The 14,432-nt window shown below is 38.4% G+C and overlaps 1 protein-coding gene across 1 annotated transcript in view; it reads right to left on the reverse strand.

Moving 5' to 3' along the window:
* Positions 1-8,393, reverse strand: part of LOC140234096 (uncharacterized) — a 60,001-nt gene extending 51,608 nt beyond the window's left edge. Inside the window, exon 1 of the mRNA XM_072314177.1 lies at positions 7,926-8,393. Coding sequence (XP_072170278.1) covers positions 7,926-8,022 — 97 coding nt within the window. The 5' untranslated portion in view covers positions 8,023-8,393. The remainder of the gene's footprint in view (positions 1-7,925) is intronic.
* Between the last annotated feature and the right edge of the window lie 6,039 nt (positions 8,394-14,432).

Genomic DNA, 14,432 nt, shown 5'->3' on the forward strand with positions numbered 1-14,432 from the left:
CACACACACACACTCCCTCTCTCTCTCTCTCTTTCTCTCTGCTGATTACATGCTCTTTCATATTTCATAAGAGGCTTTTCATTATCTCACTTAAGAATGTTCAAAACATGAATCCCCACCTCAACCAGTACTGTACAGTCCCTTTAAATGACATTGAGCATGACAAAATCACACTATGCATTCTATACATTATATCAGGGAGGTGGGTAGAATAAATTATTTCTTTCCACCTCCCTGATTACACAGTTATATTGAAACATGTCGCGTAGTTCTCAAATATGATTTCTCTAGAGGCAACATTTCCCGACATCACTGTTCTTAATGTACTCCGCAATGCTTAAATGTGAATGTATGGCAAATGCAATATTTTGATGTGCATTTTTTTTTTCTAAACTCATCATGACTTCGTGAGATTCACCGGGTTTTATGGTTTGATGGCTGGTATGTTATGGCAAGCACGGATGTGTGAATTTGAGCGCCTGCGTAGCGTGTTCAAGTGGCTCCTCGATATGATTATGTTTGAGATATCATTTTAATGTCAAGGTGTACATTACATGTATGTATATACGATTCTAGTGTCGTTATACATGTCGGTATATGCAAATAACAATGGTTACTGTATGAGACACACCCTATGTGCAAAGTTGACGAGGCTTCTCTATGTTGTCAGCTGCTAACAATGCCAGCAGTTATAGTTCTTGTTCATCAGCATACACAAACACAACGGACTTACGGAGAGAGTATGCACAAAAGGGGTAACATGTACTGATTATTCTTTACCATTGTCATTGACCGAAATCTAGATTTACGCCTCAACGTCTCCTCAGAATAGGACAATATAGCCGTATTATATCTTTAAGACTTTGTAGGACCTACATGTAGTACATATTATATTCATATTCAGTCACATTTGTTTCGTGGGAGTAAATATTAGCCCGTACGTGACATTTGAAAAGGAGACATGCAACATTCAATGTTTGGAGTTCTCCTGTAGAGAACTTGGTAGAAAAATGAAAAGGTCTACTGTGCCACCCCCCCCCCCCCCTCCCCATGATACAACGCATACCACTGCCACAATCACTACCGCACTTCCACAAGGAGCTTGAAACTCATTGCTTACCACCTCGGTGAAGGTATGGACACCAACATCAATCTCATGCGAATTTCATAGGATAGCTTGTGGAAAGGGGAGGGTCGGGGGGGGGGGGGCGCTGTAGAGGCGGAAGTGTATGTATGTATAGTCATGGTACAGGGCCTATATCGCACCCTGCTTCACTTCTCAAGTGGTTGAGGACAGGTTAGCGCACTTTCGATTCAAGTCTGAAATCGAAAGCTCTCGTCTCGAGTAAGACATGATGAATATTGACACTGGTTGCCAAGTATGATGGCACGGATATCGCTTCTAATACGCAACTTCCGCTATGATCCCCAATGACACACAGCATGTGCGAAGCTCAATAACAAAACGTAAAGAATTTTACACTTGGATGTAAATCCTGTCATCAAGAATTATCCACACCTGCAAACTGACGGTTTTATTAAAACTTTCTGGGTACAACCTGAGAAATACGATAAAACACAAAAGGACAGAATGAAAAGAACAACAAAAACAAAAAAGATTTGTGGGTTTTTTGTTTTTGTTTTTTGCATGATGGCAATGAATATTGATATATGATAAAATAAAACATGGCAGATTGCAATATATTCCTCATTTATTGAATCATAATTTAGGCCTACTTTATTCATCACTCTATCATTTGTTCTTTTACTTATTCTTTAATCTATTTCTTTATTCATTCATTCTTTTAGCATCAATTTACAATTTCTTCTTTTAGCCAGATATGCATCTATCAATTCAACGATGCTCACAAACTAATAAGAATTCTTTTAGAACACATAAAAATCATGCCCTACTGAGAAATGTGTGTGGAAGAATATCGTATAGCACGGGTGGTCCCACCTCCATGATATAAGTCCATTCGCTTCCAACATGGCATGGACACACTGCTTTTGTTAAAATACGGCTGTCACTTCAAGGTAAAGTCTCTTCTCTTACAGTATCTTTTGTATGCAGTTGTATGCAAAATTTGCTCACAGCACACACTTACAGGTATTGTGAATTATGTTTCCGTTGCTCATTCAGCCGCGGTTGATCGTCAAGCAAGTAGTTTACGTCGGGGAAAATTCCATAAACATCCCCCATCTTACAAAGTAAACACAAACAGGGTAATCTTCGTGCAAGTCGTACATGTCGCGCATGTCGCATACATTTTACCCATTTGGCAATTACTGAATGTGGCTGTCTTTTCCCCCGATTTGAATGTTTATCCTCCTTGTTTGCGGCAAAATCATACAATACCATGCCATATTTTTTTCATACTTTATCAAAGCATCAGACATACATCTGTAAAGTTGTTAATGAACTATCTATGTTTCACTTGTAGGACCCTATACCACTGTACAAACGTTTCAAGTTTTGATATTTATGGTCTCACAAATACAGGGGTCGGTAATGCAATCATGTGACTGATGCAGCAATGAGGAAATCGTTACATTATTGCAAACAGTGACGTCACATAAATACCATGTAATTTATTCAAGAGTCTGACTTGGTGGCGACGGGCTAAAATGAAATGTAGATGTATGTAGCCATATCATGATTTAGCAAATATTGCCGTGCCCATCTACATGTAGGCCTATGTAACACTTGACAGTCCGCTCAAGACAATATTTTTCCCTCAGCGCTGCCCGCTTTGGGGAAGATGTAACTCCCTTGGTGATGTAAAGTCTTACATTATACACCTCTAAAAGGCAATATTATGATCATAGCCATGATTTTATTTGGGACTCCATAATAAAGCGGTCTAATGGGTACAGGCGACTGGGGAGAGACTAAAGGCGGTGAAAACACCTGTTCCTTCGTATTGCCCTGTCATTTGCGGTTCTCTTTTTCTTTTCTTTTGTTCAAGGTATGTCTTGTATTTTCTTCGTTATTTTTTTTTTCATAATAGCGTAAATTCTTGTGTCTGCCGCTTTTCTCTCTTTTATTGTTAACTTGTTGATGTTATTATCCCAGTGGAATGCACTCGATTTGAATTGGCTTTATTGACGGTGTCCAGTAAGAAACAAACTCGCTTGAAATGCCAGGTGTGCACTTTCAACACCACAATACAAACAAATTAAAGGCTTCGTTATTCGAGCAGAAAGTGATAGTAACTGGTTTCACCAGCAGAAATGAGCAGTAAAGACGCCTTTTATGATGGGCTAACTGTCATGCACACAATGTGTACTATTCGTGACCGCTGGACAGAGCAAGGGGATATGGTACACCACGAGTAGTCTGTGGAATACAACCGATTAACTTTCCTTCTCGATTAACACGTAGCAATGCCGGGGAGACTATAAATACCGGTTTTTTGTTTTGTTTTGTTTTGTTTTGTTTTGTTTTGTTTCCTGACGATTAACATGATCATTGCGTTTTTCGAATTTCAACGGGTTTAAGTGTACGCATCAATATCTAAAACAAAAAGTAATACAGGAAATTCATGTAATTCGTGGATCAGGCAAGATATATATTTATTCCATTGAACTACAGCCAAACAGAAAACGGTCGTGAAAAAAAAAAAAAAAAAAAAAAAAAAAACGAGACCAGAACCGCTGAAAAGGAAAAAGGTTTACGAAAGAGGAAAGACGCATAACTCGTGTAAAGGAAAATGTAGACAACAATCTCCCTATGATTATGTTCAATGAAAAGTCATGAAACAACATAATTTCACATGCTCAATTTAGTCTAATAACGTAAACGTTACTCCTGTTGTTACTTTTCAGCGTACGTTGCGTATATAGTTTGACAATGTTGTATAAGGACATTGTTGGGGTGTACATTGCGTAGTTTGACAATATAAGGATATTGTTGGGGGTTGCCTTTCTTTCTTTTTTTTCCCCTGCCTTTTTCCCCTTCTATTTTTTTTTTATTTCATACGCTCATAAAAGCTATGCTCTTTCACTCTTAAGGTCGAAATTACGTGAAATAGCTAACGACATTAAGTTTTTCGTACCCTTTAATCTTCACGCGCGGGTCGCTATAAAAAGCACTGCACATGCCGCAAATCGACAAACGTTGCAGTCATTGTTCAGATCGATACACCTGTTCAGTGTAGGTCATGGTTGACTAGGGAGGGGCGGGGTGGGGTGAGGTCCTGTGTGGTTGAATCGATGTGAATCTGTATTCAGTTCAACTGCGGGAACAAGTCCTCTCCGCAAGCCTTTGTCCCTGGACTTCGTGGATCTTTAGTGTCACATGGTTTTTGTACTTCTCTGTTTATAGCTGGTTCTCATCACACATTTTCTGCTGCTGTATGGAGATTAACTTGAGAAAACTCGCAAAGTTTTAACCATTGGTCCACGTTTATACAGACAGAACTTTCTGACATCAGATTTGTAAAGAAAAGGTAGGCTCTGCAGCTATATACTGTGCACGAAAGAGATTGTCCGTCCTTTCCCTTCCATAAATGAGAACTTATCGAGGCTGTTTTCGATCGCCATGTTTGATTTTTCTCTCTCCCATTTTTTAAGCCCTTGTCATTGCTTGTAGATCTCTATCCTTTCATCTGGCCTTTCTATTCCTTTTGCTGTCCTCGCCATTAGCTTTTTCTAGACCTCCACTGCTGTTATCCAGTTGGGGCGCTCCATCGAATCAGGAGTTAAATGGATGATATATAGTATTGGTTGAGGTGAGGATTGGGCTTTTAACTTTTTGTGAGATACCAAGAAACCACTTATGAAATAGTACAGAGCCTAAAATTCTAAGAGGAATTCAAAGTTTATTTGATGAAAAGCGGTTTTGGAATGCCTCAGACATGAAAAAAAAAAGAAAAACAAAGCAATTGTAATAAAAGGTGGGTCCCATCTTTTATTAGGGTCGCTCTGTTTTAGATAGCTCAGCCCATTTCAAAAACAATTTTCATCAAATAAACGTTGAATTCCTCTTGGAATATGCTCTTTCACATTTCATAAGAGGTTTCTTATTATTTCTCACTCCAAAAAATGTTAGAAACCTGAAGTTAGGTCTCAATCAAAACTATACGATCCCTTTATAACAGGAGCGATGGATAATACTGCACCTGTACACTTTTTTGAGAGAGAGAGGGAGGGAGAGAGAGAGCGCGATCAGGAACGTTCTGCTTCCAAATCCGCCACGCGAAGTTCTTTGTCCCGTTCCATCGATATCACCGTGATACCCTTGGTTACTGTATTTGTTTTTCTGTTTTGTTTTTTTTTTTCTTCACCTTAAGTTTGGCAATGCATGGTTTTGCTCTGATTTCTACGCTTATAAAACTAATCCGTATATTATAAAGAAACATACCAAAGCCTAGTTCCAAGGCATGATAAGGGTATGAATAAATCTCAGTTACGTACGCGGTTGTGCGTAACCATTGCACGATATTCCTCCTCTTACGACAACACCATGAAAAAGACAAACAAACCAGAATTATGTAACGACATGTACTCTTCATCAACAAATATTCCACAGAATATCTGAGGGATTTCCCAAGAGGATATTGCCAGAACGTATAACGTATCCGGATGGTATCAAAGTAACCTCACGGAATTACCTGGTTCACTACATTGTCACATTATGTGATCAAACATGGTTTTCCGCATGGAAAATCCGCATTTGAATCAAGGACTTCGAAAATTAACGTGCTTTTATACCACAAAACAAAACCACAACTTCCACATGATATACCATCGATGGACCCACAACAGTTGTGACAACTCGCAACAGTCTCTGCAATACTATACCGTCAACGACTATGACTGGGTAGGGGGAAAAAATATCTATAGACTTGGTAAAACACGCCAAAGGCAAGGAAATATAGAAACTATAGGCCTAATCTAAAAGTACGATCTCATCATCGCATAAAGGGCGAATTCAGGGACAATTCAACGTGACATAGCTAGTGTTCAGCCGACAAAACTTTTTTTTTTTCGCACCACATCTTGCTACATATTTACAGATATATTTCACACTTATTTCACCTCAGGAAACACAAAAAGAGTTCTGCAAATCCTAAGTACGACATTCTGGACATGAGACACAGTGTATGACATAATTATTATATCGCACCAAAGCACCACGTTCGGAGTCTGCTTAATCCGTCATAATAAACTTCAAGAAGGTGAATAATAAAATTCACTTCAGGAAACACAAAAAGAGTTCTGCAAATCCTAAGTACGACACTTTGGACACTAGACACAGTGTATGAAATAATTATTATATCGAACCCAAGCGCCACGTTCGGAGTCTGCTCAATCCGTCATAATAAACTTGGCCTCGCTGACGAGTGGTATACATGCGTGAAGTGGCAAAGCAGGTATACCACGCATGTAGGGACCTATAGGAGCAGTTGCCCAGTTTTGGGCGCTAATTAAATAGCCATGAAATGGGCCGATATAGCTATGTGATGGGTTTGACATATGGTGCAGCTCGCCGCTAATGATGCCGCTAAAAATGTCAAGTTGAGATGTACACTTCTGTCATAGGGGTCCCCCACTGCCAGGACTGTTGCTAGAACCGACGAAGGAGGCGCTGGCGTGTTTTTGTCGTTTAAGGTGAAGGGGCCTAGCTACCTCCTATACCAGATTGAGATGTCCCGATGACAGATGGAAAAATGAGCGATTATTGGCATAAACGGGTTTCTCATTAAAAACAAAATAAAACTTATCCTAAAATCAGCAAAAAAAAAAAAAGTTTCTTTTTCTGTTTTCTGAGACACAATGGTATCTTTCCACACCTTCACAGACATCATAATCAATAGTAGCTAATCTACCGCTGAGTAATTTTGGTTATACGAGACCATATTCAGTTGTGCAATGGTTTGAAAAGAAAAAAAAAAACGCATCATGGACATTCAAATCCTCGAGTAGCCTTTGTTTTTCAACTTTTATCTGTTGAATATAATATATATCCTACTAACGTTTCAGCACATTTAGACTGAAATAATAAGCAAGAATATTTACCGAGATAGGGTAATACGTACCTTAAAATATCATGTTAAAAGGAGACAAGAGGAAATATATTATATCACATTCTCTCACTAAGACTACTATGATAGCGGTGGCAAACCCTGATTTACCCAACTAACGTACAAGATGGAGAGCTAAACACGGCAACGAAAATTATAACTGTTCATCAAACTGTTCCGAAAAATGGAACTGGCGGAAGAAACTCAACTCTAGACCGAAGTAACGAAATGATACTGGTATACTAATGAGAGCAGCGATGAAATAGCAGATTCAAGGGACTTGACTTCACGCAAGTCATGTTTGTACAATCTCCTTGGCAACAGATATAGGCCTATGATACCCAGTAGTCATTGAATATGAACACAGATCAGTTTCCATCTCCCTGCTTTAATAGATCACCCAAGCAAGAATACAGCGATGTGCAAATTCTGACAGTTTAAATCAATGTTGACCTTGCTGAATAAATGTGTTAATTAACTGGTCTATTAGACTGGGCCGGGACTTTAATTTCACGTTAAAGGCGAACTGCTCGTAATGAGCAACTCATTTTGTATACCTACGTGTTTCAATGCAGTTTCTTTCCCGGCCCCCTGCCATCCTAAATCAATTTTGATCGCGTAGACTATATTACATTCTGCAACACCTTTGGCAAGCCGTACGTCTCGTTGCTAGGGGGGACTATAAAACTATTCATGCGATTTGAAAACATGCCATCGGCATGTCCATTTTTAGCGATAAGCATGAATTTTTAGATGCTTAGTATTCCGCTTAAAATTCCAATGATTGCAACCGACTTACTAAGCATTCAGGGTTAAATCCTTCCTTTATCTTTCCGTATATGTGTACATAAGCGACGGCATGAACGAAGGCAAATTGAAGATACAGCAATCACTTACGTAATAGGTGTACCCCAATGACACTGAACATTGCGAATCCCCTCTGTTGCGTAAGTAATGATCCTTTATGCTCCATGGTGGGTATCCTGTTGCTCATTTACGAGAACAAGTTTGGGAATGTCAAGAAACAGTACCAATCCTTGTAAAGATACGTCGGCTCCGTGTAGCGGTCCCCAACAGGAGTGCAGAACTGGCCCCGAGTAACGGGCAAGCGGATCGCCAGCGTTCCGTAGCGGTCCTGTTGGCACAATGCGGCTCAATAGTAATCTATAGAATTCCGGCAGAAGTCAATAAGATTAGGGTGGTCGCAATCCGAAAAGCTATGTCAAACATTGACACACACGAAGAAGCGATTTCAACCTCTCAATCCTAGTAGGGTCCTACTGACGACTGACTACAGTCTACAAAGTACGGGTCGAGATTGGAAGTTGCTGATAAACGGACGTATCAAATACAAAGTCCACGTTCTCAGAGCTTGTCGTCTGCACGTGCGTGAGAGCCGAGCAGTCCTAGAAATGGGTTACGCTGTTCTTGTGTCCTCCGACAACAAAAGTTTTATTTCATGCCCACTTGCGCATTACATGTTCGGAGAAAAGTGAAGGACCCTATAAACTCCGCATGTGCGCGCGCTCCCTCTCTCGTCACGGTACACCTACGATCGCCTCCCATGGACTAGCCATAAATGCATAGAAATTGTTAAACCACTTAACATACCTTTATTCAATGGTCTTGTTCGCAAATAGACGAGTACCCATGTCTGTGATTCTCTGTTCTTCCCCCTTTCTCTTCTTTCTCTTTTCTATTATTTTTCCTCTTCTCTTCGTTCTACTCCCTGTTCTTCTTTTCATCTCGATTTTCTTCTCTTTTTTTCTACCCCCTGTTCTTCATTTCTCTAAGTTTCTCTTCTCTTCTCCACTCTTAGTTTTCTCCTTTTCTTTCTTTCCATAAGCTCTCCCTCCTCTTCTCCTTATACGTCTTTCCATCTGTCCTTCTATCCCTGTTCACTCTATCTCTTGTCGGTCCTTTTATGCACTTTATTCGGTTAGGTGATCGCACAAATACAGGAACCCCTACAATAGCTACGTCCCAAAGCTAGCATTTATTGTCTTCATTTCAGCACAAAGGATCAGCCAAACTAGAACTGATTCTCTTTGAATTCAAATGTCAGGTTTTTCAATGTGGGGGAGAGAAAAAAAAATGCGACAAAGGGAGTGTGCGTTTCTGTTGCTTTTCACCCTTTTTGTCGACATAGGCGCTCGTACTTTGCTACGACACCTTCCCGTTAGGTATAGCTTTCAGACTTGTACTGCTTTTCCGGGACTGCAAAGCCAAGTTTGAATAAATGATTGCCAATTTGGCACGTGGCTTGTTTTATTTCGTGTAGTTGTGTCCTTGCACGGCGTTCAGTACTGGAAAAAAAAAAATTGTTAGGAATATCATGATTAATTGCTAATAGGTGTATTTGTTATACTTTTCGTGCCAAGAAAGTCAATTTTAGAAACAAACAAAATCCTTTTTCCTTGGCAATGGTCTATATAAATTTCTAGCCGATCGTGTCCCCTCAAAACAAATTGATTTTGAATACTTCACGATGGCTGGAGTGAGGACAAAGTCATAGTGCAGTTTTGTGATATTATTTGAATGAGTGTACTAAATGAAATGTATTATTTTCACATTTTATACTTACCTCTACCTTTTTTTTTTACAAAGCTGTTGGTGGTTTGTTTGTTTTTTCGGTTTGTTTTATTTTGTTTGTTTGTTTTGTTTTTGTTTTGTTTTTTGCTATCGACAAGAACGCTTGTCCTGTTATCGGCCAGACAGAGAAGTACAATTTATGTAGTCCTAAATAAAACGCATACAAAAAGAATCAAAGTATTGTTCATGCATTATATAATAAAGGGTGCCAGATAAAGTAGCTTATTGTTATATCCAAAGGCAGAACAATGGATACTCAACTGAATTTGATAACTATCATGTTTCCTTGTTACTAATACGATTAATATGACGCTGACACGGGGCACTGTTCACACGGGATACAACATTTGCTCCTGCTACTAATGTGCTCCGGTTTTTTGTTTTCTCAAATGACTTGTAGGATTAGGGTTAAGTGATTGGGACTTTATAGGTTATGTTTTATGAGGATTAGGATTAAGGTTAGGGTTATGTTTGTGGGTAGGTATTAATGTTTGGCTTTAATAGCGTGCAGATATTTCATGGGAGCTAGCAATTGTCGCAAAAGCGCAAATAGGTCATGGAACCTGTTTACACATACAGATCCCCATGTCGACGGAACAGAGGTATCTCTGCCCTGCAGCGGTAATACGGGTGCTGGTATAAGGGATTCCTCTTTCCTTTGTCTTATTTGCACAATCCTCGTGTTTTTGTAATGGTGTATCGATTTGATAAGTTGTTTTGCTTTTAGATTTGTAATTGTTACGGGTTTTTACAATTTAAGGAGAAATTAAGCAGATTTTATGAGGGTTAGCCCAGCAGAGTAGGACCTATATACATGTATTTATAATAGCTGTGCTATAGATAATGATAGATGATGATGTGATGAAAAGCGCTGTGAAACAACTTTAGTTTGTAAGAGCGCTGTACAGATGTAATCATTGTATATTGTATTGTATTGTATTGTATTGTATTGTATTGTATTGTATTGTATTGTATTTTATTGTATTGTATTGTATTGTATTGTATTACATTGTATTGTATCATATTGTATTGCATTGTATTGTATTGTACTTTATTGTATTGCATTGGTATTATATTGCATTGTATTGTATTGTATTGTACTGTATTTACTGTACTTCATTGTACTCTACTGTACTGTACAACGAGAGACGAGAAACGTGTAAGTTATGCTCAGTCAATAGTGGAAGGTGCATTCTAAAGTCTGCTTTAACAGTGACATATACATTGTACGTTATATAAAGATAGAAAGAAAGATAGAGGATAGATAAACGATAGATAGATGGAAAGATGGACAGATATATAGAAAGATAGAGAGATAGATAGATAGATACATGATCACCGTGGAGACGTAGTATTCTCAGTTAGGTTTATTTTTCACCAAGCATTAAAAATACAGAACATACAATAACAACACGAAGGCATGACAAGATGAGATAATACAACACAAAGTTCATAAATCATTAATTACAACATACAATATAAAACAATGTTGAGGCATATGAACATAAGCAAAGACGTAATGAAATTGGTGGGGGAAGCATTAATGAATGTAGGAAAAGCTCTTGTGAGTAGCTGACCCAGGTGTAGGCAGATCATGAAAATGTCAGTTAAGTTGACAAAACCCGACAGTTCAAAACAACGCAAACATTACAAAACAAACTAGGAAGCTATGAACAATAATAAGAATTTACTCGTATATAGGTCTATACACTTTGCAAATTATATTAACCTTCAAATTATTAGGAATACACACTAATTAGAAAATGTTCCTGGAGTACTTTAGATAAGGATTGTATGAACTAAGAGATGCTTTCTAGATGTAAGTGAAGAATGCATTAAATTCCAAGTTACACCTAAAAAGAAGAAAGAAACTATATACCTCATGGACACATAAACAAGTTATTCCACTTGCTCCAACTGTATAATGATAGACGGTGCCGAAGGTTGGTGTCATGTTCACCAGACGGTCATTAAAACATTCAAACTCTGCCAAGAGAGTGTATAACGTTTTTCAGACACTGTTGAGGTCATTGAGGCCAGAATGAAGAAGCCTGTTATTTTTTTTTTTTTACTCCTCATCTTGATCCTGTTTAATAATGCTCGGCATTTTTGGTTACATTGTGAATATCGCACGGCACCTCTGCTTGCCTTTTTCCCTCCTCTCTAATGATCACAATATGAGACCTCTGCTCCTTGTTATCTCAGAAGTCTTCAACGGAGCATACGTGATCAGGTCAAGAAGCCGTGTTTCATCATTATAAAAAGGGGTAGAAAACGTACAGATTTAAAGGATTACAGAGGGAACCGAAGAGAGTGTCGGGGGGGGGGGGGGGGGCGTGGGGGGAGGTGGAGGAAGGCAAAAACGGAATGTGCTTGGTTAGTAACGATGTCATTACCATGGCAACCAGAAATGTTGACCCCGGGCACCGTTTCTTGAAAGCTGTCAGCCGTGCCAAGTTGTCTGTCTTTCTCACACACACAAATAAAAAGAAAATCCTTGGTTTTGATTGGCTGAGAAGCTCTGGTCAGTAACTGTTACTATGGTAATACAATGTCAGAGACTAACAACTTGTGAGGACTGACAACTTTGATGAAACGATGTCCCGATCGCTTGTGTGGAGTTTGAAGGCGAGTGAAGATTGCAGTCCAGTCCAGTCCAGTCCAGACACGGAGTGGGGGAGGGGGAAGGGGAGGGGAGGGGGAGGGGGGTCGAGAGGCAACGCCGCAGCGGTTGTTATAAGGAGTGCATAACATTGGAAATATTTAAAGTTTGGAGTAGGAAAGAAGAGGAAGTAAATGCCCATGAAGTCTAGAAAGAAGTTGGCACAGGTTGGAGAAATTCGAAACCTCATCAAAAACTTGAACAAATTTAATTTAATGCCCCTGCATGACAACGACGCATTCAAACCGTTACTAGTCCAGAAATATAGGCCTTAGATGTATTGAAATAGATTTAAAAAATAAAAAGATACATAATTAAACACATAGTTAAACAAAGAAAAAAGAAAGAAAGAAAGAAAGAAAGAAAGAAAGAAAGGAAGGAAGGAAGAAAGAAAGAAAGAAAGAAAGAAAGAAAGAAAGAAAGAAAGAAAGAAAGAAAGAAAGAAAGAAAGAAAGAAAGAAAGAAAGAAAGAAAGAAAGTAAGAAAGAAAGTATGTCAGCTTATTTTCGTGTGATGGCGTTCTCGGAAAATCGGTGTTCATTTGGCCAATAAAGCTAAACAGGCTTTAAAGATATTTCACATGATAATAGAAGATCGCTTTACAGAAGTTGAAAGAGAACGAATTCAACACCCTCGAATCATACTCTCTCTATTTCTGCACAGCTTGCTCTATACTTCTGCGCTCTCATATTACATTCTTGACACAACATTATCTGCAGTGCTGTATAAAGCAGGAAATTTAGCCATGAAAAACGAAACATAATAGTTGTAAATGAAAAGTAAAAATCCAACAACAACAACTGTCCGAACGAAAATGCGTGCAGTAATGTCTAAACTTAGTAAGAATACTTTGGAATAAGCACAAGCGCCACACAATACATCATATTTGTGCTTTTATTTTCTATAAAATTTGCATTCGTGTAATGCGGAAATCAAAATGAATTGTAACTCCTGAAGAATGCTGTGGAAGCATCATGTTGCCTTCGTGTGCTGGTCTTTTGCTTCGTAAAATGTTTTAATTTGTTTGGGTTTTTTTTTTTTTGCATTTACAAACATTGATAAATCAATAATTAGAACAATAATTATTGTGATATCATTAGCCATTTTCTCTTGTTAACACTTTTTTGCTTTGTTTTGTATTTGCTATTTTACTGTTGTTGTTGCTGCTGCTGCTGCAGTTGTTGCTGTTGTTGCTGCTGCTGTTGTTGTTGTTGTTGTTGTTGTTGTTGTTGTTGTTGTTGTTGTTGTTGTTGTTGTTGTTGTTGTTGTTGTTGTTGTTGTTGTTGTTGTTGAATCCCACAAATCATTTAGGGATATCTGATTAATAAGCTGCTCTCACACTGGCTAAACTTCGAGATCTTAAAGCCAGTCATCTTATGCCAGTGTGACCGCGGCTACATAAAGCAGCCGTTAATCTGACGAAAGATAATGTCTTCGCCAAGTAAAACTCCCAGTCGTGTGCTGGCATCGATTGGTCATACTGGTTACACATCTCCTAAGCTAGCATACAAAACAAACGGACAAATCCAATGACAGACGGACAAAACAGACAGACTATAATATTGCAAAGATGTGTCGAATTGTCCCATAAATGTTGCAGGAAAATAATTTGAACTGTGAATCATTGCATTTCTTAGGAAAAAAAGATAATAGAGCACCTTTTGAAAAAAAAAGTGATGGCTGTCATGTGACTATATTCTGGCTGTTCACAACTTTAAAGGAATATAGCGATTTTCTCTTGCTATATGTTTTTTGTTCTGATTTATCAGTACTAGTTGTTAGTGTTTTTACATGTTGTGAGAAACTTTTTCAAGAACGTATTTGGTCCAGTTCACAGATACAGTCTTCAAATACGAGTCATTGCAGACCTTCTCTAGACTTGGAATTGACATGTAACTGAAGAATTTGAAAGACTGGACAGAACTTCATAAAAAAACTATATACAGTATATGTTACAAAATCAAATAGCTATGTTTGAAATAAATGCCTATCGAAATTTACAGATGAATTTGTATTTTTTTTTTCTGACAGAATTAAGAGATGCCATTCATGAAGCACTCAAGTGTGAATATACCACTTTCTTCTTGGCTGTTTTAAACTGCTCTTCCAATCAAAACATTATATTTTCACGTTTTAAAAAATCCTTGTTT

This window comes from Diadema setosum, chromosome 10 (assembly GCF_964275005.1).
Source record: "Diadema setosum chromosome 10, eeDiaSeto1, whole genome shotgun sequence".
Classification (NCBI taxonomy): domain Eukaryota; kingdom Metazoa; phylum Echinodermata; class Echinoidea; order Diadematoida; family Diadematidae; genus Diadema; species Diadema setosum.